This window comes from Panthera onca, chromosome C1 (genome assembly GCF_046562875.1).
Source record: "Panthera onca isolate mPanOnc1 chromosome C1, mPanOnc1 haplotype 2, whole genome shotgun sequence".
NCBI classification, from domain to species: domain Eukaryota; kingdom Metazoa; phylum Chordata; class Mammalia; order Carnivora; family Felidae; genus Panthera; species Panthera onca.
Window position 1 is genome coordinate 177,830,815 of NC_138346.1, and position 27,090 is coordinate 177,857,904.

General features: G+C 54.2%; 2 protein-coding genes across 2 annotated transcripts in view; one reads left to right on the forward strand and one right to left on the reverse strand.

The window, feature by feature from the left end:
* The first annotated feature begins 1,072 nt into the window (after positions 1-1,072).
* CDCP2 (CUB domain containing protein 2) lies at positions 1,073-26,823 on the forward strand. Its single transcript, XM_060625911.3, has 8 exons — positions 1,073-1,097; positions 2,338-2,429; positions 6,800-8,327; positions 11,247-11,594; positions 14,801-15,136; positions 16,028-16,381; positions 19,264-19,442; positions 21,893-26,823. Exons 3-8 carry the CDS (start codon positions 8,249-8,251, stop codon positions 22,217-22,219), a joined length of 1,623 nt encoding a protein of 540 aa, XP_060481894.3. The 5' UTR covers positions 1,073-1,097; positions 2,338-2,429; positions 6,800-8,248; the 3' UTR covers positions 22,220-26,823.
* TCEANC2 (transcription elongation factor A N-terminal and central domain containing 2) overlaps positions 23,113-27,090 on the reverse strand; it is a 69,967-nt gene continuing 65,989 nt past the window's right edge. Inside the window, exon 6 of the transcript XR_014138107.1 lies at positions 23,113-23,225. The gene's annotated coding sequence lies outside the window, so the exon portion shown is untranslated. The remainder of the gene's footprint in view (positions 23,226-27,090) is intronic.

Consider the following 27,090-nt stretch of genomic DNA (forward strand, 5'->3'; position numbering starts at 1 on the left):
CCACCCCTCCTCCACTCTGCCCCTTCCCTCTCACCTTGAGCTCCTGGGTAAGGCTCTGAGCAGTGATGAGGCCCCCTGGAGGCTGTGTGTGGCAACTTCTGCATTTGGACTTTCTGAAGCTTTGGCTGGCCTCCCTTCTTGATGGGGGACCTAATGAGGGAGTGCTGCTTCCCAAACCAGGATGGCCAGTGTGGCCTGAGGGGAAAGCCAGGTGGGCAGGTTGGAGACAGGAGGGACCAGGGCTCTCAATGAAAAAGGATAGAGGGGTCTTGGCCCCCATCTGTACCACTCCAGGCATCTACAGCCCTGTGCCCCAAGTCTACACCCCAGCTCAGACCTTGTCTTGCCTCCATGTGGGTAGAATTGCTGTCATGGTAAGAACATGAGCTTTCGAGCTGGTCATACTTAGGTCATACTTAGTTCAAGTCCCAACTCTGCCACTGATCATTTGTGTGATCTTGGGCAAATAACTTCATTTCTCTGAACTTCACTTTGCTCATCTATAAAGTAGGAATGCTTTTATTCCATCTCTTAACAGGTATTTATTGAGCACTTACTCTGTGCCATGACAAAATACAGTTCTCTGCCCTCCCTGTGATCAGGTGCTGGGCGCAGACAGACAGGAAGCAGCCAGGAGTCTCGACCAGGGTGGTCCTGCCTCCCAGGGGGTGTCTGGACACCTTGGGGGATACTAACACCTCCTCACAGAGCTGTGAGGTCTAAGTGGGATCAAGTGCCCAAAATATTGAGCATTGGCCTGGCACACAGTAGGTGCTCAATAAATGCTTGTTGAATAAACGAACTAATAAAAGCAGTCCTGCCTGAGCTCTGATTGCCAAACTATAAAATGGAGCTCGGCAATCCTTGCCTTGCAAAGTTGCTGTAAAGATTTTTAAATGTGTTTAAATTAATGAGTTTACATTAATAAATAGAATGTGCTATGTGCCAGGTATTTTTCTTCTAAACCCTTTGCAAATATTAACTCCTTCTTCTCCTTTCACAGATAAGGAAGCTGAGGCACAGAAGGGGAAGGTTAAGGAACCTGCCCAAGGTGGCATAGCTTGGTTGTGGCTGGATATGCTTGTGCCTGGCAAACAGTGAGTTCAACAGTTGCTTTCCAGTGGGGCAGGAAGGTCTTAGGCTTGGTATCTGGTGCAAGGCAGGAGGCTCTGGAAGGCTCCCATGTGCCCGAGCTCTGGGCGAGGAGGGGTAGCTGAGGGAGCTGGTAAGAGGTGGACTGTGGTGTGAGAGTGAGAAGGGGAAAGGACAGGAGGGCCCAGAGGAGTAAGAGGAGGCAAACACTCCGGACACCTCTCTGGAGGCTGTAATCCTGGGACAGCCATTCCAGCAGCCTCTCCTGAGGCAGGGAAGCTCACCAGGGCAGTTTCCCCTTATGTAAGTAACCATGAACTTCCTGGACCGTGCCTTGGCGTGTTAAAGGTCCTGCCCACCAAAGCAGCAGGACTAATTGGCTATCAAAGGGAGGTGACAGGAAAAGCTGGGCCAGCAGGAGGCTCCCTTCCAGAGCCTCCCTGACCCCTCTGCTCCAGGCCCTGCCTCTTCAGGGACCCCCAGTGATCAGGCTTCCCTGGAACCCACCCAGTACTCAGCACCAGCCCTGCAGCTCTGCAGTCCTGGGCTAGAATCCCAGTCCTGCCATTTACGGAAGACAGTGATCCTGGGTGTTTATTGTGCCCCGGCCTGTGCACTGGGCGATGGTGGGGCCTCCTTGGAGGGGACGTGTGGATTACAGGGGGCGACCTACACAAAGGGCTTAGCACAACGCCCAGCTCACTATAGTGGTTACTCCAGTTGTTGCCGTAGCCCCCTCCAGACACCAACCGTGCACAGCTCTTCATGGTTCACAAAGCCCTTTTGCTCTCAGATCTTGCATTTGGTCCTCTCGGCAGCCCAGGGAGCCCAGATAGAGAGCTGCATTAGTAACCCCCTTCACACATGAGGAAACTGAGGCTCCGGGGCAAGTGAGTGACTTGCCCAAAGTTACACAGCCTGTCAGATGGGGAAGACGCGTCCAAACCCAGGAAGATTTGAACCCAGACCCGTCACCCTTTCCACTAAACTGTGGGCTACTGGCAGTGCCCTCGCATAGCTGACGGTGAGCAGGTCCCATGAGGGGCCCATTCTCTGCCTGGCCCCTGGTTCTCGCCCTGCCCCGGGACCAAGTGCACCCACCCTGGCTGTGCTATGGGGGCGGTAGCCCCTCCTTGCATGGTTGGAAGGTTCGGTGAGATCCGATGTGGAAGGACCCCGAGCCGGGCAGGCCCCACAAATGGTGGCGATCCTGGCCCCCTTCTCACTTTCTTCTCATTGGCCCAGGAGCCGGAGGCTGTGAAGGTCACGCCCTTGTCCAGGGCCTCTCAGGGAAACCTGGTCCTTGGCCCATCTGTTCTTCTGGGACATCATTCCAGGTATGTGGCCTTTGCAATGTAGCCTTGGGAAAGGACAGGGTAGGGCGACTGAGAGAAAAACAAGAGACTTAGAGGGGAGACAGGGGAGGGAGGCCTCCTCTCCACAGAGTTCCAGCCCTGGAGCCAGGTTGTGGCTCCTAGATCTGTGAGGGGCAGCCCCCTCCTCATGTCTCCTGGGACTCTACCCCAACCCACCAACAGCCTTGTCTTGGTCAGGACCTGCCTCCCCTGCTTTTGGCTTTCCCCCTTGCTCTTTGACCCTTCCCTTCACTGGCTTTCCTGGTTGCTGGCTGTCTGTATTCCCTCCATCACACACTCGCCCACTCACCCTGTGCCACCCCGTGGCTTTCTATCAGGCCCTGGCAGAGAAAGTCTGGGATATGACGTGCCCATCTTGCACCCTGCTGATATTAAGTGGGTGCTCCCCAGGTGCTCCTGGCCTCTGCCACTGGGCCCATACTCATGGGAACTCCCCCTAAGTCCCCAGGGCCCTGGTTAATGGAGAGATGTGGCTCCCTGGGGCACACCCAAGGAATCCCCTGGGTTGGCATGGCATCCCTGCTCCCAGCCCTCTGTCACACCCCCTTTTGTCAGCTCAGACCTCTGTGGGAAAGGGACGCTTTAGGCAGCACCCTTGCTGTCCCATGGGCACCAAACCTTGTCCCCAGGTGGAGTGACAGAATGCAGATAGGAAAAGAAGGGGAGAGGGGCCCCAGGCACAGATGTATATCCACAGAGGTGATACAGCTGTGCACCTGTGGAAATAGACATGAGCATATAAAGATAAATGTATGTGTGGAGAGGTGCATAGCCCCTGACACGGTCATGCATGCACACAGCTTGACATTTGCACTCAGACACAGATACACAGCCAGGGAGGGACATTCCCTCAGATGTGTTTGTACGGATCCAGAGAGAGAGAGCTGGGCACACGCAGGCATACCTGCATATCCGTGTAGGTAGAGACACGTGGATACACAGAGGCAGAAGTAGGTGTGGTCCATGTGCATGCACAGAGATGGGCGTGTGTGCAAAGAAACGGATATGAATGCACAGTGTTGGGTACAGCAGCAAAGGGCATATTCACACTCAGAAGTGGACAGTCACCCACAGAGAGATTAATGTACCTGGTGCCTGATGCACAGACACTAAGATGAGCTCGTGTGCCCGGGGAAACGGCATGACCAGATGATGACGCAGGCACACCCAGAGACGGACAGTCTGTACGGTGTCTGTACAGTGGCTGAAACAGACAGGTACGGCAGCAGGCCCTCCACCCCGGACATACTCACAGTGCCCCTCAGAGACAGCTCTTGTGTCCGCTAGGCGTCTGAGATGCAGCAGAGCCAGTCATGGAGAGGGGAGGCATCTCTATGCCAAGACACCCCCTGGAAGTTTGAAAGTGTGTCCTCAGGGCTCGGCTGTGGGAGTCTGCACAGCCAGGCTCTGGCAGGGCCCCAGGAGCCCGGGGTTGACTGTCCCGTGGGCGGCTCAGGCACTAATGACCCTCATGGGCAGGCAGCAGGCAGCCTTTGTTCCTTCTCCACCACCCCCCCCCCCCCCCCGGGGACCAGGGACCGGGAGAGAGGCCGAGGCCAGGCTGCTGATTGGAGGGAGGGCAGCCGGGCAGGGAGGCCCCACCCACTAGAGACTTCCAGGAGAGTTGAAAAGTACTAGCAGACCTGAGGTCTGTGTAGCCTTTGGGGTCCGCGCAAACGGAAGGCAGGATAAGGGAGAGCATGTACCCGAGCTTAGTGGGACTGGCACTCTTCCTCACACTCCACATGCCTTAGCCATCTAGTTCTCACAATGCCTGACAGGTAGCCACTCTCATCTCACAGCTGAGGAAACGGAGGCCTGGAGAGGCGAAGTGACTTGCCCAAGATCACACAGCTAGTAGCTGCCAGAGTTGCAATCTGAACCCACATGGTCTTGGTTCTGGGAGTTGCCAGGCAAAACCACACCAGACCCTTGCCATTCCCCCTGGGGCAGAGGGGGGATTTAAAAGGACATGCTTTGGGCACAGATGAACATGGGCTCAAATTGATAGGGATGCTTCCTAGCTGTGTGTTCCTGAGTAGTTCAATCCGTCAATGGCTGCTGAGCACTTAGGATGTGCTAGGGGCAGGTGTGCAGTGGGGACGGAGACAATGAGATGATGTGCCCTGGGCCAAGCCCCGTGGGAGGCACTGGAGCGAAAAGCCCCAAAAGACAGAGGATGTTCGTAAAAGAGTCAGGTGGCCCTCGCTGTGCTAGGGGAGCACTCAGAGGGGGAGCACTCTCCCAGCTTGGGGTGGGGACAGGGCAACTCCCTGGAGGAGATGACAACATCCATCAAGGGACGATGGAGCAGAAAGAGGGGCAGTTCAGGCTCAAGGAACAGAGCATGAAGAATGAGAGAGATGCCGGTGGCTGGGGTGTGGAACTCAAGACGGGAAGAAAGTCTGACATGTCCTGAAGAAGCATGAATGCCAAGCAAAGGACTTGGGATCTTATCCTGAGCAGAGGGGTGATGCAGTCAGACCTGCATTTTGGAGAGATCGGGGCAGAGAGCAGTTTGGAGGGGAAGAGAGCAGACAAGAGCAGAGGCACGCAGGCCAGGGAGGAGTTTGCCGTCGTCAGGCAGGGGCGAGGTGGTAAGTGTGGCCAGCGGTGGCTTCAGAAGTTGCCTCAGAGCCTAAAGTGGTCACCAAGCTCGAGCACGGACCGTGTACGTGGGGATGAGGGGCAGGGAAGCCGAGGCAGCTGCTACATTTCTGGCTTGTGGGTTGGTGGTGCCACCACCTTGAATAGGAAATCCCAGGGGAGAAGCAAGTTTGAGGGCAGCAGGGGTGGAGGGTGACAATGAGTCCACTGTAGATTCTGAGGGGCACTCTGGTGGTTACTGCCAGTTGCCAACACAACAGCCTTCTGTGCCTTGCTCTTTGCTAACCAAATCCTGGTTTTGTTGTGGTAGCACTACGCCGGCAGCCCTGTAGACCCTAGAGGAGGGAGGGGAGGGGAGAAAGTGAAGATAAGAAGTGTAGACATTGCTCTCAAGAAGCCTGGCTCTGACAGCCAGCAGATGGGTAGGGTGGGAGCTGGAGGGAAACACAGGTTTGTGAAAAGTGTTTGTATCCCTACCCACCCCCATGATGGGGAGGCGTCCGTGTGCCTAAATGTGGATGACAGAAGGAAAGCCAGGCAGGAGAGGCTGGGGACACAGAGAGAGGGGAGCTAATGGAGGGTTAGGTCCCAGAGTCAGTGAGAGGGGCAGGCGCTGGGCATAGGAGGTAGAATTGGCCTCGGACAGGATGTGGAACCATCCTGCAGCTGGAGGGAAGGGACAGATGAGCACTTGGAGACAGGGTGGGAGATGAAGGGGTGTCTGCTTTCCATCTCTTTGTTTCTGCTGGAGGGGCTGGGGTTGTCTGCAAGGGGAGACTAGTGACTATCTGGGATGATGTCCATGGAGGGTCAGAGACAGAGCCACCTACGGAAACACGGAGAGGCTGGGGGTGGAACTGAGACCCGAGAAGAGGCTGGAGATGCTGACCAGGCACAAGTGCTGACCGCACGGTGACGGAGCGCTGCCCAGCAGTGCTCGGGGGTCCACGGCAGGTGAGAATACAGCCAGCTGGGCTTGCCCCGCAGATGTCACACCCTGGAATCTAAGCCCAAGATGAGGCAAAGGGTATGCCAGGTGTGGGACAAGCACAGGGAAAAGAGACTAGAGGTTGCATGGAGTGTGGAAAGAGACGGCTGTTTCAAGGGTAGGATGAACATTTCAGAGGTGAGTGATCCAAGGGATAACAGGTGGAGGGTGTAGTCGTGATGACGGTGACAGTCTTCCATTCTGCGTGGCTCAGCCGATGCCATCACAGCCCCGCCTGCATCTTGGTTTTCACCGTTCCAGGCATGCAGACAGCTTCTGCCTGCAACCCCTGTGCTTTGGAGCCATTCCTTGCCCCTCACCGGTACAACTTGAGGCCATAGTCTACACCATCTGCCGGAAGTGTGCATGCGGGTTGCCCACCATGGTAGCTGCTCGTCAACATACCCTCAACTGGCTTCTTCTCAACCCTGTCTCACTTCCCCACGCCCCTGCCTGTGCTTCCTGGATCACCTCCCAAATAAGCTGCTTGCCCTTAAACCCTTGTCACAGAGCCCTCCTGCAGAGCAACTCGACCCAAGACAGCAGGCTCAAACCCTCTGGGTATTAGTTACCTCCTCTGTAAGACAGGGAGTCTAATGTGCGCCTGTGAAATTAGAAGGGCGCAAGCACAGGGACGTGAGGCTTCTGGCACCAGGCCCAGCACCCAGCAGGCACTAGGTCAGCGCTCTCTCTCATACACACAGTGGGTGTTTAATAAAAGCTCCCGTCCCCTCAGATGGCCCAGGACAGTGGAACCTTTCTGTCGCTGCCAATCAAGTCCCACAGGTAAGCCAGTCTCTCAGGCCTGACCAATCCCGATGCTCTCTGCTGAACACCTTCCAGGTGGCTTCTCATGCTGCCAGCAAAGGGCTCCCCGGGGACCTCCTGACACAAGGATGGGCCAGAGGCAACATGTGGTCTGGCAGATGGCTGTCTGAGTTCCTCTGAGGTAAATAAAAATCGTGCTTCCTCCCATGCGCGGAGCCAGGCGCCAGCTAAGACTTCCCGTGCACCATCTCATTGTATCCTCTCAGCGAGTGACGAGCTACTGTCTTTTCCTCTTCACGCTCTGGAGGCTGGGCCTCAGAGAGATTGGGCGACTTTTCCAGGCTGCTCCCACCCTGCAGGAGAGGCAGAGTCAGGATTCAGATCTCGTCAGCAGAGCCCAGCCTCTACACTGGGAGGCAGGAACATGCCGTGTTACCCTCAGATGCCCTGTCCTGGTGTACGCTCTGCACAGAGAAGGAGCTTCGCGAACGAGCCCTGGGCTGAACTGAACCAAATGGGGCTCGTAGAGGAAGTAGAAAGATCCTGTTTCCTGTCAGACGCAGAGCCCTTGAGGGCATTTCTACAGCCTGACTCCTAGCACACAGCCTGGCGCAGAGTGATGTTCAGGCAGGGTTTGTGGACCAGATGAGGGAATATCTAAGATTCTTGGCCAGAATTTCCACCGCGGCCCAGATCTGTGATCGCATTGGGAGGTGCGCACTACTATCTTCCCATTCTGTTATTCCAGCTGCCTTCTTCCGTGAAAAAGACTTTTCCCTCATCAGCTGTCCACTACCACCTCCTTCACTCTCCCTCTGAGCTAATCTGAGCATGTCTGAGGGATGCTCATCCCACCGGTCCCACTAATCAGAGCCTCCCATCAGCACCCCCCATGGGCGGGGATGGGAAAGCCCGTAGCAAACACCCACGACCTGGCTGCAAGACACGTCACCCCGTCCCATTTCCGTGACAGCCCTGTAGGCAGGGCTGAATGGCCCCACTGGACAGATGAGTAAGACTGAGACCCAGAGGAGCTAGATGACTTGTTCAAGGCCACCTGGCCACCTGGCAAGCTAGAGGCTGAGCTGGAGCGGACGCCAGATCTGCCGAGCCCCCAAACTCATGCCCTTTCTCCACCACCAAATTCCCTTCCCTCCCGAAGTTGCTTCCCTTCCTGATGCGGTGTGGCCAGTGCAGATCTCAGAATGTGTAAACCTGGTGACACTAGATCCGTCACCTTAGAGTGGAATGAAGGAAGCACCTGGGGATCGGCTTACTAATTCGAGGGGCTGATGAATTATTCAGGTCGCCATTAACTTAGAGGCCTTTTCAGCCTCACCTGTCTTTCCCCTGCTCCAGACCCTCAGATCCTGGCCTGCCCCGAGCTCTACGGACCTGTGGGGGCCCCGGCGAGGAGATGCTGGCAGAGCTGGGGTCCTGTCTGCTGCTGGCAGTGGCTCTGCTGGGCCCAGGCCCCGGGGCCCAAGCCATGACAGGTAGGAGCTCCTGAGGACAGGCGGGCTCTGGGAGGGGGTAGACGAGTGGCCAGGTGGCTGCCAGGGCCTCAGGAGGCTTCCATGTGGGAGGACAGAAAGCAGGAGGCCATATGGAGGGAGTTGGCTGAGTTGAGGATGTATTTGTTTCTGAGATGGTGGAAGACTGTATTTACGGGGTGCCTGCCATGTGCTGGGTGCTTCACAAATATGACTGCATTTCATCTTCACGGCAAACTTCAAGGTGGGCATGAATTCTCCATTTCACAGGTGAAGAAACTGAGGCAGAGAGAGAGGTTAAGTAACCTGTCCAAGGAGGCATAGTTACCAAGGGCTAAGGGAATGGCTCAGAGAACAACTGAAGGTTTAATGCCGGAGGGAGCCTTTACTCTCCTCCTGACAGCCTGCTGTACTTCCCCACTGCCAGCGGGTGAAATCACAGTCCCTCCTAATGGCATTCAGTGTCTCTCAGGTTTGGCCCTAATCTCCGTAATATCCAGCCTCGGTTCCCTGTGTCCCTTGGGCATCCCATGTCCTGGCAGAGGATATACCCCCCTTCTGGAAATGCTTCCCCCTCAGAGCTTTCACCCCACTGTGCCCTCTGTCTGGAAGGTCCCTTTTCTCCTTTTCCATCTGAGAACCTCTGGGTCATCTATCAAACTCAGGTCAAACATCACCTCCTCCAGGAAGACTTCCACACGCTTTCGTCAGCCTCAGATGCTCCCTTCTTGGAGCTCGCAGAGCCCTCTGCCTGCACCCCAGTCCCGGGTGGCTTTGTGCTGCTCCAGCCCTGTAAGCGTTGTGTGTCTGTGAAGCCAGGGGCGGGGGTGGGGTGGGGTGTCACCTCACTGGTCTTCAAGGGGCGTGCATGTTACAGGTGCTCAGCAAACAGCCCTCTGCCTGGTTTTCCTGCAGGTTCGGGTGGGCCTCCAAGAAGGGAAGGTGACGGTGCCACTCACCTAGTTGGTGGCAGAGGTGGGCTGGGTATGCAGGCGTCTCACTCCTTCCTGTAGGGGGAGAAGCTAGCTGTTCCCATTTTCCAGCCTCTGGGGCTTCAGTGGCCCTGGGGTGACCCTGGGGTGACCCTGGGGTCCCGGGTGGCTGGCTGATTGCTGGAGGACACGGCCTCCCCTTGTGCTGGCGCCTGAGGCCTCCTTGGCCACAGGAATTCTGCTCCAACACTCCCAGGGCTTTTCCTGTCCCGTGGGCAGGGCCGGGGGAAGTACAAGGACAGGCACTGGACAGAATGTCCCTCTGTCCTCCTACCATAAGGGATGAATCAGACACGGTTCCTGCCCCAGCCTGCTGCAGGGGCCAGCAGGGAGCTGACAACCTGAGCCGGGTGTGCTTCTGCAGCCCTTTCTCCCAGGTGCTCGCAGCCACCCCATTTCCCAGATGCGTGACTGAGGCTGGGGGAGTCTAAGTGACCGTGAGAGTTTTGTTCACGTCAATTCCTCCCTCCGGATTGTCCCCAACTAACAACCTTCTTGTTCCTTCTGTGGTCAGACTCAAGTATCACCTTCCCTGTGAATCTTGTCCCTCCCCTAACAGTGCTGGCCCAGCAAGATTGGCCTCCCTCCCTCTGGCCCCCAGAGCCCCTGTGTGGCCGCAGTCACACTGCTTGGCTTTGTCTCATTTGCCTAACTCCCAGCCCCTGACCAACCCCCCCCTCCCCGTTCCACAGTGCTCTCCCCAGGGAGACACCCATTCTGAGTCAGCACAGGCCTGGCTACATGCTTTTTGACCTTTTCAGTGAACAGAGCTAGGATACTAATTTTTTTAGAAATAAAAATAAATCTTAATTTCAATTCAAATCGAGGACCACAAGTGTTCTATTTAATTTTTTAACTTTATGGTTGTATTGCTCTCCTCTTACACTGAACGTCTTAGCTTCTATTGACATTAACATACATGCTTTATTCCGATTTATAAAATACTATAAAATAGCACTACTGACTGTTATTCAAATAGTAAGTCTACTGAGTAATATTTCAGATTTCTTCGTGGTTCATTTTGTGCTGGGGATATATCCCACTAGGAACATACAGTCAAAAAAAAGCGTATTTCCACATCATTTGGAATCATTTTTCCCCATGTGAATGTGCCTCCAACCTGATATATGGCTAAGTTTATTTGTTTCAGTTTGGAATATTTAGGGATTACTTAAAAATGTCTTCTTTTTTTTTTTTGCCAAGTTAAAAATTATATTAAAAGTTATTCATGATTATAAAGTCAAAATCATAAAACAAGTCGCACTGAAAGAGGTCTAGACAGCATGCCTTTTCTTCCCCTCTGTTTACTCCATCCCCTGACAGAGAATCACTTTTATGTTTCCTTCCATTGTTTTCTTTTTTTAAATATAAGCAAATATGTGCATATGAGAATGTACTTTTAACCGCAACAAGCTGTGCGCATTTTCACTCAGGGCGGGGGTATTATCATTTGTAATGTTTAAATTCCTCACTGCACACGTGTAGGGTCTGGCACATAGTTCTATTTTATCTAAAATTATAGGTCCACCCTGACATTTCCTATCTCCTTTCCCTGCTTTATTTTTCTCCACAGCACTAATCACTATTCAATACGCTCTATATTTTACTTACTGTGTTTATCATCCATGTTCCCCACCAGAATGTAAATTCCACGAAGGCAAGAATTTTTGTCTGATCTGCTCCTGCTGTAACCGCAGCACCTAGAACATTGCCTGGCACTCAGATGATGTTTGTTGAATAAATAAAAGAATGCTTGATAAGTATTTGAGGAATAAGCAAATGAATGAGCACACATAGGCATAAATGAATTGATTTAGGGTCGTGGCCTCATGCTCCCTCAGCCCAGCCCATCCCAAAGACCCAGCTTTGTAGCTGGGCCCATCCCACAGGACCTCAGCACTGACTGAGCCATTCTTCCCTCTTGCCCCAGGTGTTAAATGTGGGGGTGTGCTCTCAGCACCTTCCGGAAACTTCTCCAGCCCCAACTTCCCCAGGCTCTACCCCTACAACACAGAGTGCAGCTGGCTGATTGTGGTGGCCGAGGGTTCCTCTGTGCTGCTCACCTTCCACGCCTTCGACCTGGAGTACCATGACGCCTGTGGCTTCGACTACCTGGAGGTCTACAACGGCGCCTCAGGAGACAAGGGCAACCTGCTGGGGAGGTTCTGCGGCCGGGTGCCCCCGCCGCCCTTCACCTCCTCCTGGCATGTCATGTCCGTCGTCTTCCACTCAGACAAGCACGTGGCCAGCCGCGGCTTTTCTGCTGGCTACCAGAAAGGCAAGGGGATCCTGGCAGGGGAGAGGGTGGCCCTGCAGGGGCAGGGGGGAGGAAGAGAAGTGGGCTAAGGCGAGACTTGCAGGCTGCTCCAGAGCCTGGGTGACCCTGCTGTCGCAGTTCGGGGGCAAAGGCAGCCTCTGGCTGTGGTCATGGTGGTTGTGGGTTCCCACCTTCACGGCAGTAGTCCTGGGAGTCCCCAGGAGGGTCTCGCTGTCCTCTTGCATTTGCCATCATCCTTCTTATCCCATGCCATGGCATCAGGACAAAAGAGAGGACGCCATGCTCTGGGGATGGGCAAGAGACCCCTCCCATCCCAACCCAAGTCCTCCAGAGTATAAGATATGCATGGGTCTGTGTGGGGCTGGTGACACTCTCCCTCCCTAAGTCTTTCCTAATGCCTCTTATATTGCAGGTCCCTAACCCTCCCTCCCTCAACCAGGCTGGAAACCTGCCCCATAGTCTAGTGAGGGGGGCAGAGGCCTCCTCCTTGACTTATTCCTCCTGTCTCTAGGCCTCCCTGCATACGCTCAAACCTCCTCCCTTCTCCCAAGGCCCAAACCAAGGGCCTAAATCATGTTAGCTCAAGCAATAGACAACCACAGAGGCTCCTGGCACACAGGGTCTACCGACAGCAATTAGGGGGCTCAGGTGGGACTGCTCCCCAAGCTGGCTTTAGAGGCACAGAATTGTGGAATGAGAAAGCACAAGAATCACAGACTGATCTCATCATAGTTTTGGATGCTTAGGTTTAAAAAAAAATTTTTTTTAACGTTTATTTATTCTTGAGAGAGAGAGAGACAGAGCCCAAGCAGGGGTGAGGCAGAGAGAGACACAGAATTGGAAGCAGGCTCCAGGCTCTGAGCTGTCAGCACAGAGCCCAGTGTGACTGTGAGATCATGACCTGAACCGAAGTCAGACACCTTACTGACTGAGCCACCCAGGTGCCCCTAGACCCTTAGGTTTTTCTTTTTTTAAATTTTTTATTTTATTTTTTAAAATTTATTTATTTTGAGACAGAGAGAGACAGAGCATGAATGGGGGAGGGTCAGAGAGAGAGGGAGACACAGAATCCGAAACAGGCTCCAGGCTCTGAGCTGTCAGCACAGAGCCCGATGCGGGGCTCAAACTCACGGACCGCGAGATCATGACCTGAGCTGAAGTCGGACGCTTAACCAGCTGAGCCACCCAGGCGCCCCGACCCTTAGGTTTTTTAAATGTTAGGGTATCAAAATCATAATACCATGAGCGATGTTTTCCAACATTTTTAAAACCAGAAGTACCTTGGGGCTCCTGGGTGGCGCAGTCGGTTAAGCGTCCGACTTCAGCCAGGTCACGATCTCGCGGTCCGTGAGTTCGAGCCCCGCGTCAGGCTCTGGGCTGATGGCTCGGAGCCTGGAGCCTGTTTCCGATTCTGTGTCTCCCTCTCTCTCTGCCCCTCCCCCGTTCATGCTCTGTCTCTCTCTGTCCCAAAAATAAATAAAAAACGTTGAAAAAAAAAATTAAAAAACAAAACAAAACAGAAGTACCTGTATAGCAAATGGAACCTGATGTTAATCCCCTATATGTAAAAGAGAGGAAGGCAATATTTTATTGGTATGCCTTTACTGTATTTTGTAAGTTCATGTCTCTAGCATTTACTTATTATATGTCAATCACTGAAACCATAAGTCAATATTGATGGCCTCCAACGAGTGAAGTGTTTATATATGACCTGTGACTGTGGAGGCTGTCTTTCAGTGCATTAAAGATAGTCTGAATACAGCATAAGAGTGAAACTTGCCCCACATGCCAGCAGACAGATGCCCCAGGTGGCTCCTGTGAACCCCCAGAGCATGGTTTGAAAGCCTCAGCTAAGGGTGTTAGTGTTGAAAAGGGTCTTGCGACTGTCAAACCTGCTCTCTCGTCTCACAAACAATAAATTTGAGAGCAGAGAGGGAGTGTGGCTTCCCAAGGTTACATGGCTGTGGGAGGGGGAAATGCTGAGACAGAAGTCAAGCCCTTAGCCGCCCAGCCCAGTGTAGTTAGTGCCCGGTTCACAAAGCCGTGCCCTGGGGTGAGATTCTGGAGTCTTGGGAAATACCAGAGTGCCCCTCCCTGCCGGTGGCCTCCAGCTGGTCGGGTCATTCGTCATCACCCACCTCCTAATTGCGCTGGCTGCTCTGGCTTCCAGAGGGCTTTCGCCAGCATCTTAGACTCTTGCATGAGCCCGAGCCTGGTGGATCAGGCCGGGCAGGTCTTCTGACCTCTCCTACTCCCACGAGGCTCAGGGGTCACTTGCCTGGGGCCACACCCCTAAGAGAAGACGGAGCTGAGAGGACATCTCAAGCCTCAGACCACAAGCCCATTTCAAGTCCATCTCTACTTCATCAGATCCTCTCTCCAAGCCTCAGCTTGCGCATCTGTCACAGAGGTCTGAGAACACTCCTGAACTCAGAAACCTCAGGCTCTGTGCCCCACAGGCCTCACAGGAGGGGACAGTGAGAAGCAGCAGGTCAAGGGCCCGGGCTCTGCAATCAGGCAATTCCGGCTCTCCCTGTTACCAGCTGGGTGACCCGCTGTCAGAGCCCTGCCCGTGTTCCTGGGGCCTCGCCACGTCAGCGGCTCCTGCCAACCTCCGTGTCTCTATTTGAAGGCTTCCTCTGAAGTCTCATTTGGTCACCTGTATCCCCAGCAGCCTCGGCCTGGACTCTCAGGGGTTGGTGTACAAACACCCCAGCTCCTTTCTCTCAGGTGACAGAACTCTGAGGCGTGTGCCTGACACCCTTCCCCCGAGTTCCCCAACAGGGCTCACCAGCTGGCCTAAGAATACCCTTTAGTGACCCTGGCTCCCTCATTCCTCACATGGGGCCCCCCGTGTCTCCCAAATAAACTCCTTGTGCTCGGACCCTCGTCTCGGGGGCTATCTGGGTGAACTCCAACTCCCCCAAGTAAGTTACTTACCTTCTCTGTGCCTCCATTTTCTCAACCATAAAGTGGGGAGAACCACTGAGCATTCCTCTAGGGTGATGGTAATGGTGTCAGAAGACTGTGTAGGTGCTAAGTGCCGGGCCCATGCCTGACGCTTAGCAAGTGCACGGGGGATGGTGACGAGGTTCCCATGACATACCTGTGGGAGCGGCACGTTGGGGGGTGTCCGGTTCCCAAGGGAAGGGGTCCAGGGGACCACGGGGAGGAAGAAAGGTCAGTTAAGAAGGGCTTCCTTGCAGATGTGTGTGGCGGCGTCCTGACGGGCCTTTCGGGGGTCCTCACCAGCCCCGAGTACCCCGACAGCTACCCCAACAACGTGGAGTGCCGCTGGGTGATCCGGGCCGCCGGCCCCGCCACTGTCAAGCTGGTGTTCGCGGACTTCCAGATGGAGGGCAATGAGGAGTGCACCTATGACTACGTGGTCGTCCTTGGGGGGCCCGGCCCTGCCCACGGGCATCACTACTGTGGCAGCACCAGGCCCCCCACCCTCGTGTCGCTGGGCCACGAGCTACAGGTGGTTTTCAAGTCCGACTTTAACATTGGAGGTCGGGGCTTCAAGGCCTACTACTTCTCAGGTAGAAGGGGCTGGGGCTACACCTTGAGTCCCCCGTGCATGCTGTGTCTGTCCCTGCCCGGCCAGTACCAAGGCATAAGCATGTCTCCGCCTCTCTGAAGTCTTCCTGATTGAGTCAGAGTCCCTTCTTTCAACTCCTTTAGCAATGATCTAACACTCTCATTTATGTTTGTGCTCTGCACATTGATCTCCCCTGACTGTGAGTTCCTACGGGTTTGTCTTTGTACCTGCCGCATAGAAGGGATTCAATTAATGTTTGTACAAATGAATGAATGAACTCTTGACAGTGAAGTGAACTAGACAGTGGAGGAGACGGAGAAGGAAACAGACAATGAAAACCCACTGGGATCGGTGCTAACAGTAAGGATCATGGATGACTTCCTGGAGGAGAAGAGAATCCAGTAGTGTTTTGAAGGAGTTAGCCAGAGGCTGAAGGAAGGGAAGGGTATTCCAGGTAGAGAGGTCAGCATGTGCAAAAGCACAGAGGACAGAGAGGGCTTAGTGTGCTTGTATGCTGGATGTTTGGTGAGGCTGGGAGGTAGGGCTGGGTGAGGGGCAGTGAGAAAATGAGCAAGGTCAGGTCATGAGCCACCTTGTCTGTCAAGTCCAAGTTTGGACTCCACTCTGAGGACACGTATTAGGTCCTGTTACTGAATTCCTGATGGGGCCAGCCCTCGTGGACTTCCAACTGGAATGAGAGTCCCAGCTCCCAGCCAGTTTCAGTGTAAAGCAGGCTTTGGGATCAATTGTCTGGTTTACTGGCCATTGTGCCCATCCCCTGCCAGGGTGGTTTTAGGACCTTTATGGCGCCCACTGCCCCAGCTGTACTGCAGAGGGTGACAGTCTCCACCCTTCTCATCATTGCTCCTCTGTCCCTCTCTCCCCAATCCAGGAGAATGCCAGGAAGTGTACACGGCTGTGCGAGGCAACTTCTCCAGTCCACAGTACCCCAGCTCCTACCCTAACAACATCCACTGCCACTGGACCATCCGCCTGCCTCCTGGCTACCGGGTCAAGGTGTTCTTTCTGGACCTGGATCTGGAGGGTCCCAGCAGCCTGACCAGGACCTGCGACTTTGACCATCTGGCGGCCTTTGATGGGGCCAGTGAGGAGGCGCCCCTCCTGGGGAATTGGTGTGGCCACCACCTGCCAGCACCAGTCACCTCAAGTCACAACCAGCTTCTGCTTCTGCTGCACACAGACCGCAGCACCACCCGAAGGGGCTTCTCTGTGGCCTACATTGGAGGTCAGCTGGGGTCGAGGGTGTGGGTGTGCTGATGGGGGAGGGCAAGGCTGGGGTCCCAGGTCTTTGTAGCTTCCTCTCTCCAACCCACCAGCTGGTGTCCTCAGCCTCTTCCCGTGTGGCTACAGCATGGCCACCTGCTGCCCTGGGACCTCTGAGACCTGCCAGTGTGGCCCTTGCTTATTTCTACTACCACAGGGCCCTGCCTTTCCAGTTTCCAACTCCACGATCCCTAATCACCCTGACCCCATCTGTCTCTTTCCCCCTGGGGCCCCTGGCCTCTCTTGAGCTGTGGCTTATCCTATGTATCCAGGGGCAGTCCACAAAATATGGCCACGTTACTTATGATAAACAATTGGCATAACCATGGAGATGCCAACAAGCTTTGCTTGTGTCGGTCATAAATCCTGACTGACAGTGGCTTGTACAAATGGCCTTTTTTCCCCTCACATAACAAGAAGTCTCCAGCTAGGCAGCTGCTTTGTTGGTTCAGGGACTTTAACACTGTCTCAGCCGGTATCTCTGGGATTCTCTTGGCCTTCTGACTGCAAGATGGCTGCTACGACTCCAGACATCATATCCGTGTTCCAGGCTGGAAGAGGGTAGGGGAGATGCCAGCTACAAATGTCCCATTATCAGGAAAGCAAAAGCATTTTCAGAAGCCCTGAAAAGACTTCTTGGTCTCATTAGTTTGAACTTCAGAGGCAGCTGAGGAAGCTGGTACTGGGCTTTTCCAGCTTCCATCATGCCCATTAGAGTTGCCAGCCAGCAGCGTCCACCATCTCTGCTGTCTTCTCATCCCCTTCCCTGGGCCATGGGCCCAGAAATGCCTGTGCTCTGGACCCATTTTGCCCTCTGTCTGAGCAGAGAGAAGCTCCTCATTGTGCAGATGTGGGAAGGGAGGTCCAGAGAGAGGAAAGACCACCACAGTCACACAGGCAGTGGGGACACAGCCAGGACCAGAACTCATGCCTGCCTCCTTTGTGGCTGAGCGGGGCCTGAGGGGAGGGAGTCAGGGCTGAGCTCAGACAGACCAGTGCCACATCGAAATGCTGCCATTTACCAGCCATCCAATGGCCTCATCTGTACAAGGGGTTGGTAAGTGTCCTAGGTAGGTGGTCATTCAGATGAAATGAGGCAGACAGGTCCCAGTGCCTGACTCCGAGGACATGCTTGCTGAGGGTGGATTTTTTTCCCTCCTGTGTCTCAGGCCTGGTCTGCATTCAAAACATCTCCCCTCCATCCTTACCCCCAACACAAGTGGTGATGGGGAGGGAAATAGCAGAGCCTCAGCGATCTAGTGGCAGCAAAGTGACCTGGGCAGACCCACCCTCCAGGGCCTCAGTTGTTTCCATCCATAAACTGGGGAGGGGAGAGCTGTTCCTTTTTAGAGCAACCCCTTCTAGAGTTTCACTCCAAAGAGCCAGGTGCCATGGGATCTGCCACAGCCAACTGGTAAGTTGTCTTTTCTCTGCGGGTCTCAGTTTTTCCATCTGTAAAATGAGGACACTGGCTGAAGGATCTTTAAAATCCCCTTTGGCTCTAATAGTCTTGTTTCTGGGCATGGGTCCTCTTCCAGCTCTGTGGGATCTTGGACAAGCCCCTTTTCCTTTTGGTTCCTCCAGAGACTGAGGGTGGGGCAGCTCAAATCCTGGCTCTGTTCCAGGGCCAGGAGTCCCACTCCCACCCACCCCACCACCCTCCCCAGATCCCCATGGGAGCCCAGGGTCAGACAGGGGCACTCACGCTGGGCCAGGCTCCAGATGTGGCCCAGGCTGCAGGCGGCCTCCCGGCTGGAGGACAAGCTCAGCATCAATCAGGGGTGACACACAGTTCAGCGCCACCGAGATCATCGTGGGAGACGGCGGGCCCATAAATCCCCGACTGCCCAGACACCAGAGGCTGAAATATGTCTGAGGCATTTCCTGGAGAGGGGCTGAGAGTTCCAGGCCTCTGCCTGCCAGCTCTTCCCTTTCCCTCCCACCAGCCACCCCTTCCTCCCCTTCCACTGCCCCCGCCCCAGCCAGCACAGCCCACCCCCCCCAATACACATGCTCAAATACAAAATACACCTAGACACAAAACATCACACCATCTTGTGTGTATAGGGTGGGGAGATACCCAAAGACCCGATCCTATAGACTCAATAACGGTTAAAATCCCAACGCAACCACCGTAAACAGCCTCACCTCTCAGAGCTTCAGTTTCCGAAACTGTAAAATGGGTTTAGTTGTGTCCACCTCATGGAGTCATCGTGGGGAGAGAGTGAGGCTTCCTTCACCACCCTCTGCAAAACTACTGTTCTGCTCCCCCACCTCCCCACATATCCCCTGCTTTCCCTGTTTCTTTTTTGCTTGATTTTCTTTCAGCCCACTCTGACATGTATTTTATTTTACATATGTATTGCCGCCTCGCCAACTAGAATGTAAGCTCCAAGAAGGCAGGGAGTTTGGGTTCTTCTGTTTCTGTTTCCATGGTGCCTGTTAGAATTGTGCCTGCACGTAGCGGGCCATCAATAAATATGTGTTAAATGATTGAATGAATTGCCTGGCACATCGCAAAGAGATCAGCAAATGGTAGCTCTTCTTATGGTTAAGAATATTCACTTATTCATTCATTCATTCATTCAGCACCCCACGGCCCCTGCCAAGTTCTGTGCCAGGCTGCAAGGACACGAGAGGGCCTGGTGCGTGCCCTGGAGCTCATAGTCTGATGGAGTTAAGTGGAGTAACACGTGTAAAACATCCCCATAGGGCTGCATAGGAGTCTCCCCTCTCCGAGCCTTGGTTTTCCCACACACCACCCTTTGGGTGGGGTTCTGGGGGTGCTGGGGGCAGACCACCTGCCCCTTAAGGCCTCCAGCCCCTCCTTCCCTCCATCCCCAGTCGTGCCCGTGAACGTGAGCTGCTCTCGCACGGATTTCCAGATCCTGATCTCCGCACAGGCACTGGCACCGCTGGAGCGGACCAAGGTCTACCTGGGCAGCCGGAGCTGTGCCGCCCAGGAAGTCGGCAGCACCTTCCGGATCCAGGCCCGCTTCGACGCCTGCGGCACAGAGTCTCAGGTAGGAGCAGGGGCGGGGGGGGGGGGGGGGAGGAGGGCAGGCGTGAGGGAGAGGGTCTGACCCCTGCTGAGAGGCACCTGCGATTCCTGAGAATTCTGGCTCCAGTGACCCCACAAGCCCGGGTGCAGAACTCAGCCCCTCTTGGCTTTACCCCAACAAACTTGCTCAGTGTAGACATGACAAAATACTCAAACAGGGAAGACAGAGCAGGGGGCCCCGCTGCACAGTGCAGTGACGGCCAAAAGCCCCTACTGAAGGCTCCTCCTGCAAGGCCCTGACCCTGACCATCCTCGGAGGCCTTCCTGCCATTCCTTGCCTTCTCCTGGGCACTCCTCGCCACCCAGTCCCCACCCCTTTAACATGCAGCCCTTGCTGCCCCCTGCTACCCCTTCCCCAACCCGTGATCCAAATCGTCCCTGGGCTCCACACAACAAAAGGGCCTTTCAAGTAACAGGAACCACTTCCCTCCAAAGGCAGTGAGGCTTACAAATAAATGAGTTTTTTCTACTATCCTTATATTTTCGAGGCTTTGACTCCAGGTTTGGGGCCCTCGGAGTCACTGGCAGCAGCCCAAGCACCTGGGATGTTTGTATTCTTAGGACAGATTGGAGGGGAAAGGAGAGACATCCCCCCCCGCCCCGCCCACCCCCAGAAGGAGCTCCCATCCCCAGCCTTGGTATCCAGGGATGTGCCAGACTGGCTTGGCAGAAATCACACACTTTCCAGCAAACCCTACTGCCTCCAACATTAGCTGAATATATGCCTCTGGCCCCTCCAGCCCGCCCCTCTGCTTCCCCAGCCTCCTGGAAATCTCTGTCCTTTAGACCTGAGGAAAAAGAGAAGTGGGGGCAGAGTCTTGGCTGCCAAGATGACCTGCCCTCCCCCCTACTCCATGCCCTGAGTCCTCATTCCACAGAGCCATGAAATGATGGCGACAGAGAATCCCAGAGGCAGGGAACCATGAAGTCGAGAATAAGGGATCACAGACACTCGGAGTCTCCGAGTCATGGAACCACCACCCTAACTTGGAACCAAAAAATCATGGAATCTTGGAGCCAATATCATGGGAAACATAAAAGCTGAGAACCGTAGACTCCTGGATCCCTAGTGTCACCCTTATAAGTCCTAGACCCACGAGGACCAGTCTCTGCATCGGGTCGCTTCCAAAGATGCGCAGCTCAAACAGCCAAAGGCAATGACAACCTTTCTGTGCATCTCTGAAAAAACACTGGAGACTTGATTTCATAACCAGAATACCAACCACGTCTTGTGTGGCTTTTTCCCCTCAAGTCTCTCACTCATCGAAAACCCCTAAAACTTCCCCTCATCCCCATTTTATGTGATTTTTTTTCTCCCTTCTTTACTATGTGGATTCACTTGACCCTTTCACTGGGTCCCCTGCCACTCACAGGTCCTGTCTTTCTTCATCCAGTAGCCCAATTCTGTATCACAAAAATCTAGGACATCAGTCTTCCCCAGAGGGTGTGGTGGCAGACAGGTTGAGGGTGCACATGCAGAAGCCTCTTTTGGGGACATGGAATCCGAGCCTTTTGGAAGCCCCTCTGTGACTCCCTTTCACACCCTTCCCCAGAGGGGTCGCCCAGTGTCCAGTGACGACAGCTGCCGACTGCCCCTGCTTGCTCGCGTTGCGTTAGGCAGCTTCGCTGTTAAGAAGCATCAGCTCAGAAGTGCTACCACTGGACATGGGTGGTTGGGCAGCCTGAGGGGTGTAACAGCTGCTGCAGACTTGGGGTTGGTGGGGAGACTAGCCCTGTGCCACTGCAGCCCCCTGCTCCAGGCCACGCCAGACTGCCCACTAAAACACTGCCCCTCAGTTCTGGACCCAAACACCCCACCATCTTCAGGGCGACCTGCCTCCTGCCTCCCTCATCTGTAGGGGTAGGGAGGGCAGCAGTGTGCCAGGCCCCCCACATTTCACTCCTCGGCGGCTCTGCCTAAAGCTGGGTGGTGCCACTGGGATGGCCAGGGACTCCAGTTCCATGTCACTTGTGTGTCGTGTGACCTCAGACAAGGGATTTAACTTCTGGGCTTCGGTTTCCTAATCTATAAAATGGGGGTATTAATGGTGCCAATAAGAGAGGGTCACTGTGAGAATTAAATGAGATAATGCACTTGAAGCAGAGGCTGGATCATGGCAAATGTCCCTGTTACTGCTGCTACTCTCTCTCATAGACCCCGCCTCCTTGAAGCCAGAGCAAGCACTGACCCATCAAAACTGATATTGTCCTTCCAGACATCCCCATGGTGTCCTTTTTACAGGTGGGGACACTGAGGCTCCAAGCAGAAAGGGAGGCAGTGGCCCAGCTGGGACTAGAACCCAGGCTCCTAGGGTTCTGCCCCCTTGGCACTGAGTCCCGACATATCTAGAGGAACAGGGTCAGCCCTTGGCCCCTTCAGGTGCGAGTGAGTGCCCTGTGACCCCCCCACAGAGGAGGAACAACACGTCGGTGATCGTCAGCGTGCTGTACATTGACTTCTCGGCTGGTGGGCAGGAGGACATCCATGAGTACGAGGTCCGCTGTGAGCCACGGCGCAAGGAGGCTTCTATCCACCTGCTGTCTGGCTCCGACTGGCTGGGGCCCTATGCTGCCACAGCCGAGCATCTTCAGGAAGCGCCACCCAGGGATGAGGTGGAGGCCCTGGAGGGCCCTGTGGCCATGGTGACCCAAGACACCAGTGACATTGTCTTCCTGGGCCTTTGCATCCTGGCTGGAGTCCTCATGGTCATTGCCATCGTGGTCCTGATGCTGCTGTGAGCAGGCAAGGGACCTGGGTTCTGGCTTCCCTGGGAGGCAGCTTGCGGTCCCCAAAACAGGAGCAGACCAGGCTTTATCGACTTGTTGGCGACCATGGACAAGTCACTGTCCCTCTCCGAGACTCAGTTTCCTAGGCTCACAGAGCTGGTGTGAGGCTCAGAGAAGAGCACGAATGGATATGAGCTTTGTAAACTATGTCATGTTGTGTGTGTGTGCAATTGTTACTAATTTGAAAGATGGCCTGCAGTAGAAAAGAAGACTCCTGTGTGTGTTACTTGGCATCATGGATAGCTGTGGTCACTGGTCACTTGTTCTGTAACTTGCACAAGTGCTTTACCCACTCGGGATAAAAACAAGGGCATCTTTTATTTTTCCAACTAATGGTTCATCACAAGCCTTCATTGGCAGGAAATTTAGTAACTGTATAGGGGCCTCCACTCTCTTGAACTGACTCAGGAACCTTGAGGACTTCATCCACAGCAGGCCAGTCCTGCCTCCAAACTCCAGAAACAGAGAGAAAGGGAGCCGAAACCCCACCTAGTGCTGTCATCCCAGCCTCCGCCATGTGGTGTCGCTGTTGGAGGCTGGTCGTGCGCATCCCAGTGGATCCTGTCTGAAGAGGTGGCGATGCCCTGCGAGGTCAGATCCCTGCATAAAACACAGGCGGGCCCACACTGTGCTCAGCAGTGAGGCTGGAAGCTGAGGACTGGTGTCTCTTTCATGTTGGCGTTTTTCCTTAAATAGATCGTGATCCTTGACTGCAAAGCTGACTGAAGTTCCTGTGTCTTTGTCCTCACCCCTGATGTTGAGTCCATTGTTTCCCTTCAGATGAGTTCTCTTTGGAGCCTGTGGACCTTTTCCTGCCATTGGATTTCACTCAGAGCTACTCCAGCATCCCCGTGTTTCTCTAAGTTCACACTACGGGGAGCATGGGTTGGGTTCCTGGTGCTTTCTGGCATCCTCAAGCAAATTGGTCCAGTCCCCCCAGAGCTCCAAGTGGAACAGCCTTGTTAATGAAAAATAAATAAAGAAATACAGTTGTAATACACCACTTTCCCCTGCTCACCCGTATATTTGCGTAATGAATCACTCACAATCAACAGAAATCTCCACCTTGACCATGCTGACCACGGTGCTCAAGTAAGTGAATTGGAGCCTGATTATAGTTCTTTCAACAACCCAACCAACATCCACTTGTTTCCAGCTTTGTCCCCATTGTTGTGACCGGCTCCAAGCACCCAGCAGCGAAGAAGTCAAATGAGATTTCCTGCCTTTGAGATGTCTACACCCAGGTGTAGCAGCTTCGGGGAGAGGGAGGCAGACAGTAACTTGCAGAGAAAACGAGAGTGAGAAAAGCCAACAAAGTAAAAAATTAAGCAAGGGAAAAAGAGTTGCCTGGACATTAGGAGAACTGGTTCAAGTCCAAGTTCTTCTCATTAATTGTGCAAACCTGGGCAAGTCACTTTGAGTCTGTGGGCCTCGATATCTCCATCTGCAAAATGGGACCACTGTTCATAGCTTGCTGTAAGATTGTAGCAACACGATGAACTAGGGAGGTCTGCCAGGATAATGTGCCAGCAGGGGAGTTTTGACTGACACCCCGGGGTGTTGGGAGCAGAGACCCCGTCCTCTTTGTCTCTCACCCACCTTCTCCCTCTCAGATTCCTCTAGCCACTGAGCTACCTTTGCCAGCCTACAAACCACCTGGGTCTCAGTTTCTCTGGACAAGACTGATTACATCCCCCTGCCCCCAAGGTCAGCCTTCCTGCCTGCAAAGCAGGGGTGATGATAAATAACACCCGCTGCATTGGTTCTGTGTGGGGCCTGAGATCATGCATGACAGTGGCCAGTACCTGAGAAGAATTCAACAAACCTGTTATGACCTTGACCTATGAGTTCATACAAAAGCTCCAGCCTAGAAACCAAAATTCTCGGCCCAACTTTGCCACTGGCTTGCTGTGTGGCCTTCAGGAACCCATTCCCTTCTCTGGCCACAGTTCCTGTTTTTAAAATGTAACAAGCATCATTATCACCTCTGGCACCATCGCTGTCGTAGCGACGACTCATAAGCACCAGCTACATGGCAAGTGTTTGAGCTGTGTCAGCTGATGTAAGCCACCTTGTGAGGCAGACATAATTGCCCCCATTTCACAGATGAGGAAACTGAGGTCTGGGGAAGGAAGTGCCTTGCGCCAGGTCACAGGTGATGAAATGCTGAAGCGAGGCCAAGAGGAGGCAGTTCTTTCCTGAGCTGGGGCCTCTTGGGCCCCCAGGCCAAGCTCTCAAGCCCAAGGGCCGTGTCTGGTTGGGAAAGGACTGGAACGGCCGACAGGGAGAGGATGGTTTTACCCAAGGACGTGCCCAGATACTGCCATTCCCAGCCCTCTGGGCAGCTGACACGTTGATTATCCTGCCTGAGCCATGGGAAATGACAGTCTTTCTGACGGTACAGTGTCTATTAGAAATGAAAGGGCTAAAATGATACCCATTAGCCAACACGCCCTGGCCCAGGAAGAGTGTCTGATGGTGTGTGTACGTGTACCAGTTTCCCCTTGGTGGAGAGTGGAGGCCTTAACCCCAGCTCCCCCCCCGCACTGGTTATATGGTCTCGGGCCTGCCTACCCCGAACCGAGAGCTTCGGGTCCTCCCACCTGCCTGTCCCGGTAGAGCCAACGTTACAGATGAGGAAATCCTTGGCAAATGGAAGTGCCAGCCCTGGGAAGATGCCTTCTGGCCTCCTGGTCAGGCAGACCGGCGTTCATTTCCATTCTCGCCCTGACTCTGTGTGACCTCGGGCAAGTTGCTTAACCTCTCTCAGCCTCAGTTTCCTCATGCGCAGAATAGGGACACAAAGATGCTCCTCCCGAGGTCATCGTGAGGCTTGAGAGAACACAGGGAGAGCGCCCACATGGGGCTTCCACCTGTACGATTCCGGAAGCTGGCAGGCCCCGGCCAGGCGAGGGCCTCTTCCCCGAGGAGTCCTCAAATCTCAGAGTCGGAAGGGTCTCCCCGGACTCCTAGCTCCCCTGCTGATCTTCAAGAGACCATAATCGTTCCCACCCCCAGACTGTCACTTTGTACCCCTTTGCCTTCCTTCGTAAGACGTATCACCGTCTGAAATGATGCGAGGTGTGTGTGTGCTTTCCTTGTCCCCGTCACTACGACGCCAGCTCCACGAAGGCAGTCTTTATCCCACCCGCCCCTGCCAGAGCCGGGCACACGTGCCCTTCAGTAAGTATCTGTGATCGGCTGAGTGAATCAACGGAGGAGCTCCACGTGACTCCATCCACCGAATCCCACGTGTGTGGCAGTCTCGGAACTTCGGTGCAGTCTGAGTCACGGACATTTCCCAAGTATCTTCTCTGGGCCACCCTCTGCACAGACACGCAGACTGGCTCAGACACGGCCCTCCCTCAGGAGCTCAGCGTCCTGGGGGGCAGGGAGCGGGGAGAACCAGGCATCTCACGGTGAGAAGTAGTACTTTCCTGGAGGAACACAGCCAGCCAGGGGACCCCTCACTCTCCCCCTGCCCTCCAGTCTCCCGGGGGGCTCCTCAGGCCGAGCCCAGAGGTATGCAGTCCGTGTGGCCAGTCTCCCTAGGACACAGAGCAGGGTGGAGAAGAGTGACAGTGGATCTGGACGGGCAAGGGGAGACCAGCACAGAAACGAACAAAGTGCTTTCCTCTCAAAGACTTTTGGGAACAAGACAAGGTTTAAATGGCTGCCTCAGCTCAGGTGAGTGCAAGAGGAGCCCAGAGGGATGATTCATGCTTCCAGGAAGGCGCATCAGGCAGAAGACAGGGAATGGCATCCCAGGAGTGGGGAACAGCAGGTGCTAATGCAAGAAGGTGCGGAAGGGTATGTCGTGATGGGGATGGGAAGGAGGGCTGGGGAGGGGGGCTGGGAGGTATGTTGGGGTGATGCTGGAAAGGCGGGATGGGAAGTTACTAGTCAGGACACCTGGATGGCACTAGCAGCTTCTCTCAGAACAACAATGGAAGGAGCCCTCTGTGTCCTTGGGCTCCGAACGAAGACACCCATTGGACCAACAGGGCCTGCCATCGATGTCTTCTCCTGGGACATCTGCCCATACAGAAAGGCTCTTAATCTGTTGGCACCAGGTATGCTGTCTGGGCACACATTGGCACAGTGAGCCGAGCCCTGGGCTCATGGCTGTCTCTGCCACCTCCTGGCCCAGTAGTGTTGGTCGGCTAATCCCACCATCTCCAGCCCTCCTTCAAAAGGGACCCCCCCAACCCTGGCACCCACCAGGACCCAGGACCTGGCTCTGGCTCTGCCACTAGCTTTCCATAACCTCTCCCAAGTTGGTCTTCTCATCTGTCAAGTGGGAATAATAGCTGGAACATTTATTGAAATGTACTCTATGCCAGGCATTGTTCAAAAAGGGTTTTACACTTATGTTCTCATTTAATTCTATTGGGGCACCTGGGTGACTCAGTCAGTTGGGTGGCCGACTTTGGTTCAGGTCACGATCTCATGGCTCGTGAGTTCGAGCCCCACATCGGGCTCTATACTGACAGCTCGGAGCCTGGAGCCTGCTTCGGATTCTGGGTCTCCCTCTCTCTCTGCCCCTCCCCCACTCACACTCTCTGTCTCAAAGGTAAATAAACATTTAAACTATATATATATATATATATATATATATTCTCTAAATAGTAACTGTAATAGTTTCCTCTAAGAAATAGTCCAGGTGGGATTCAAATCCAGGCAGCAGATCTGCCTGCAAAGCCCAGGTCTTTTACTAGAGCAGGCGGAAGAGCCAATAGAAACAGGTCACAACCGTAACTCGCATTTGTAGCTGTAACAAGATACATGTTAGACGTTAACGTTGAGCACTTTGCGCTTGGTGT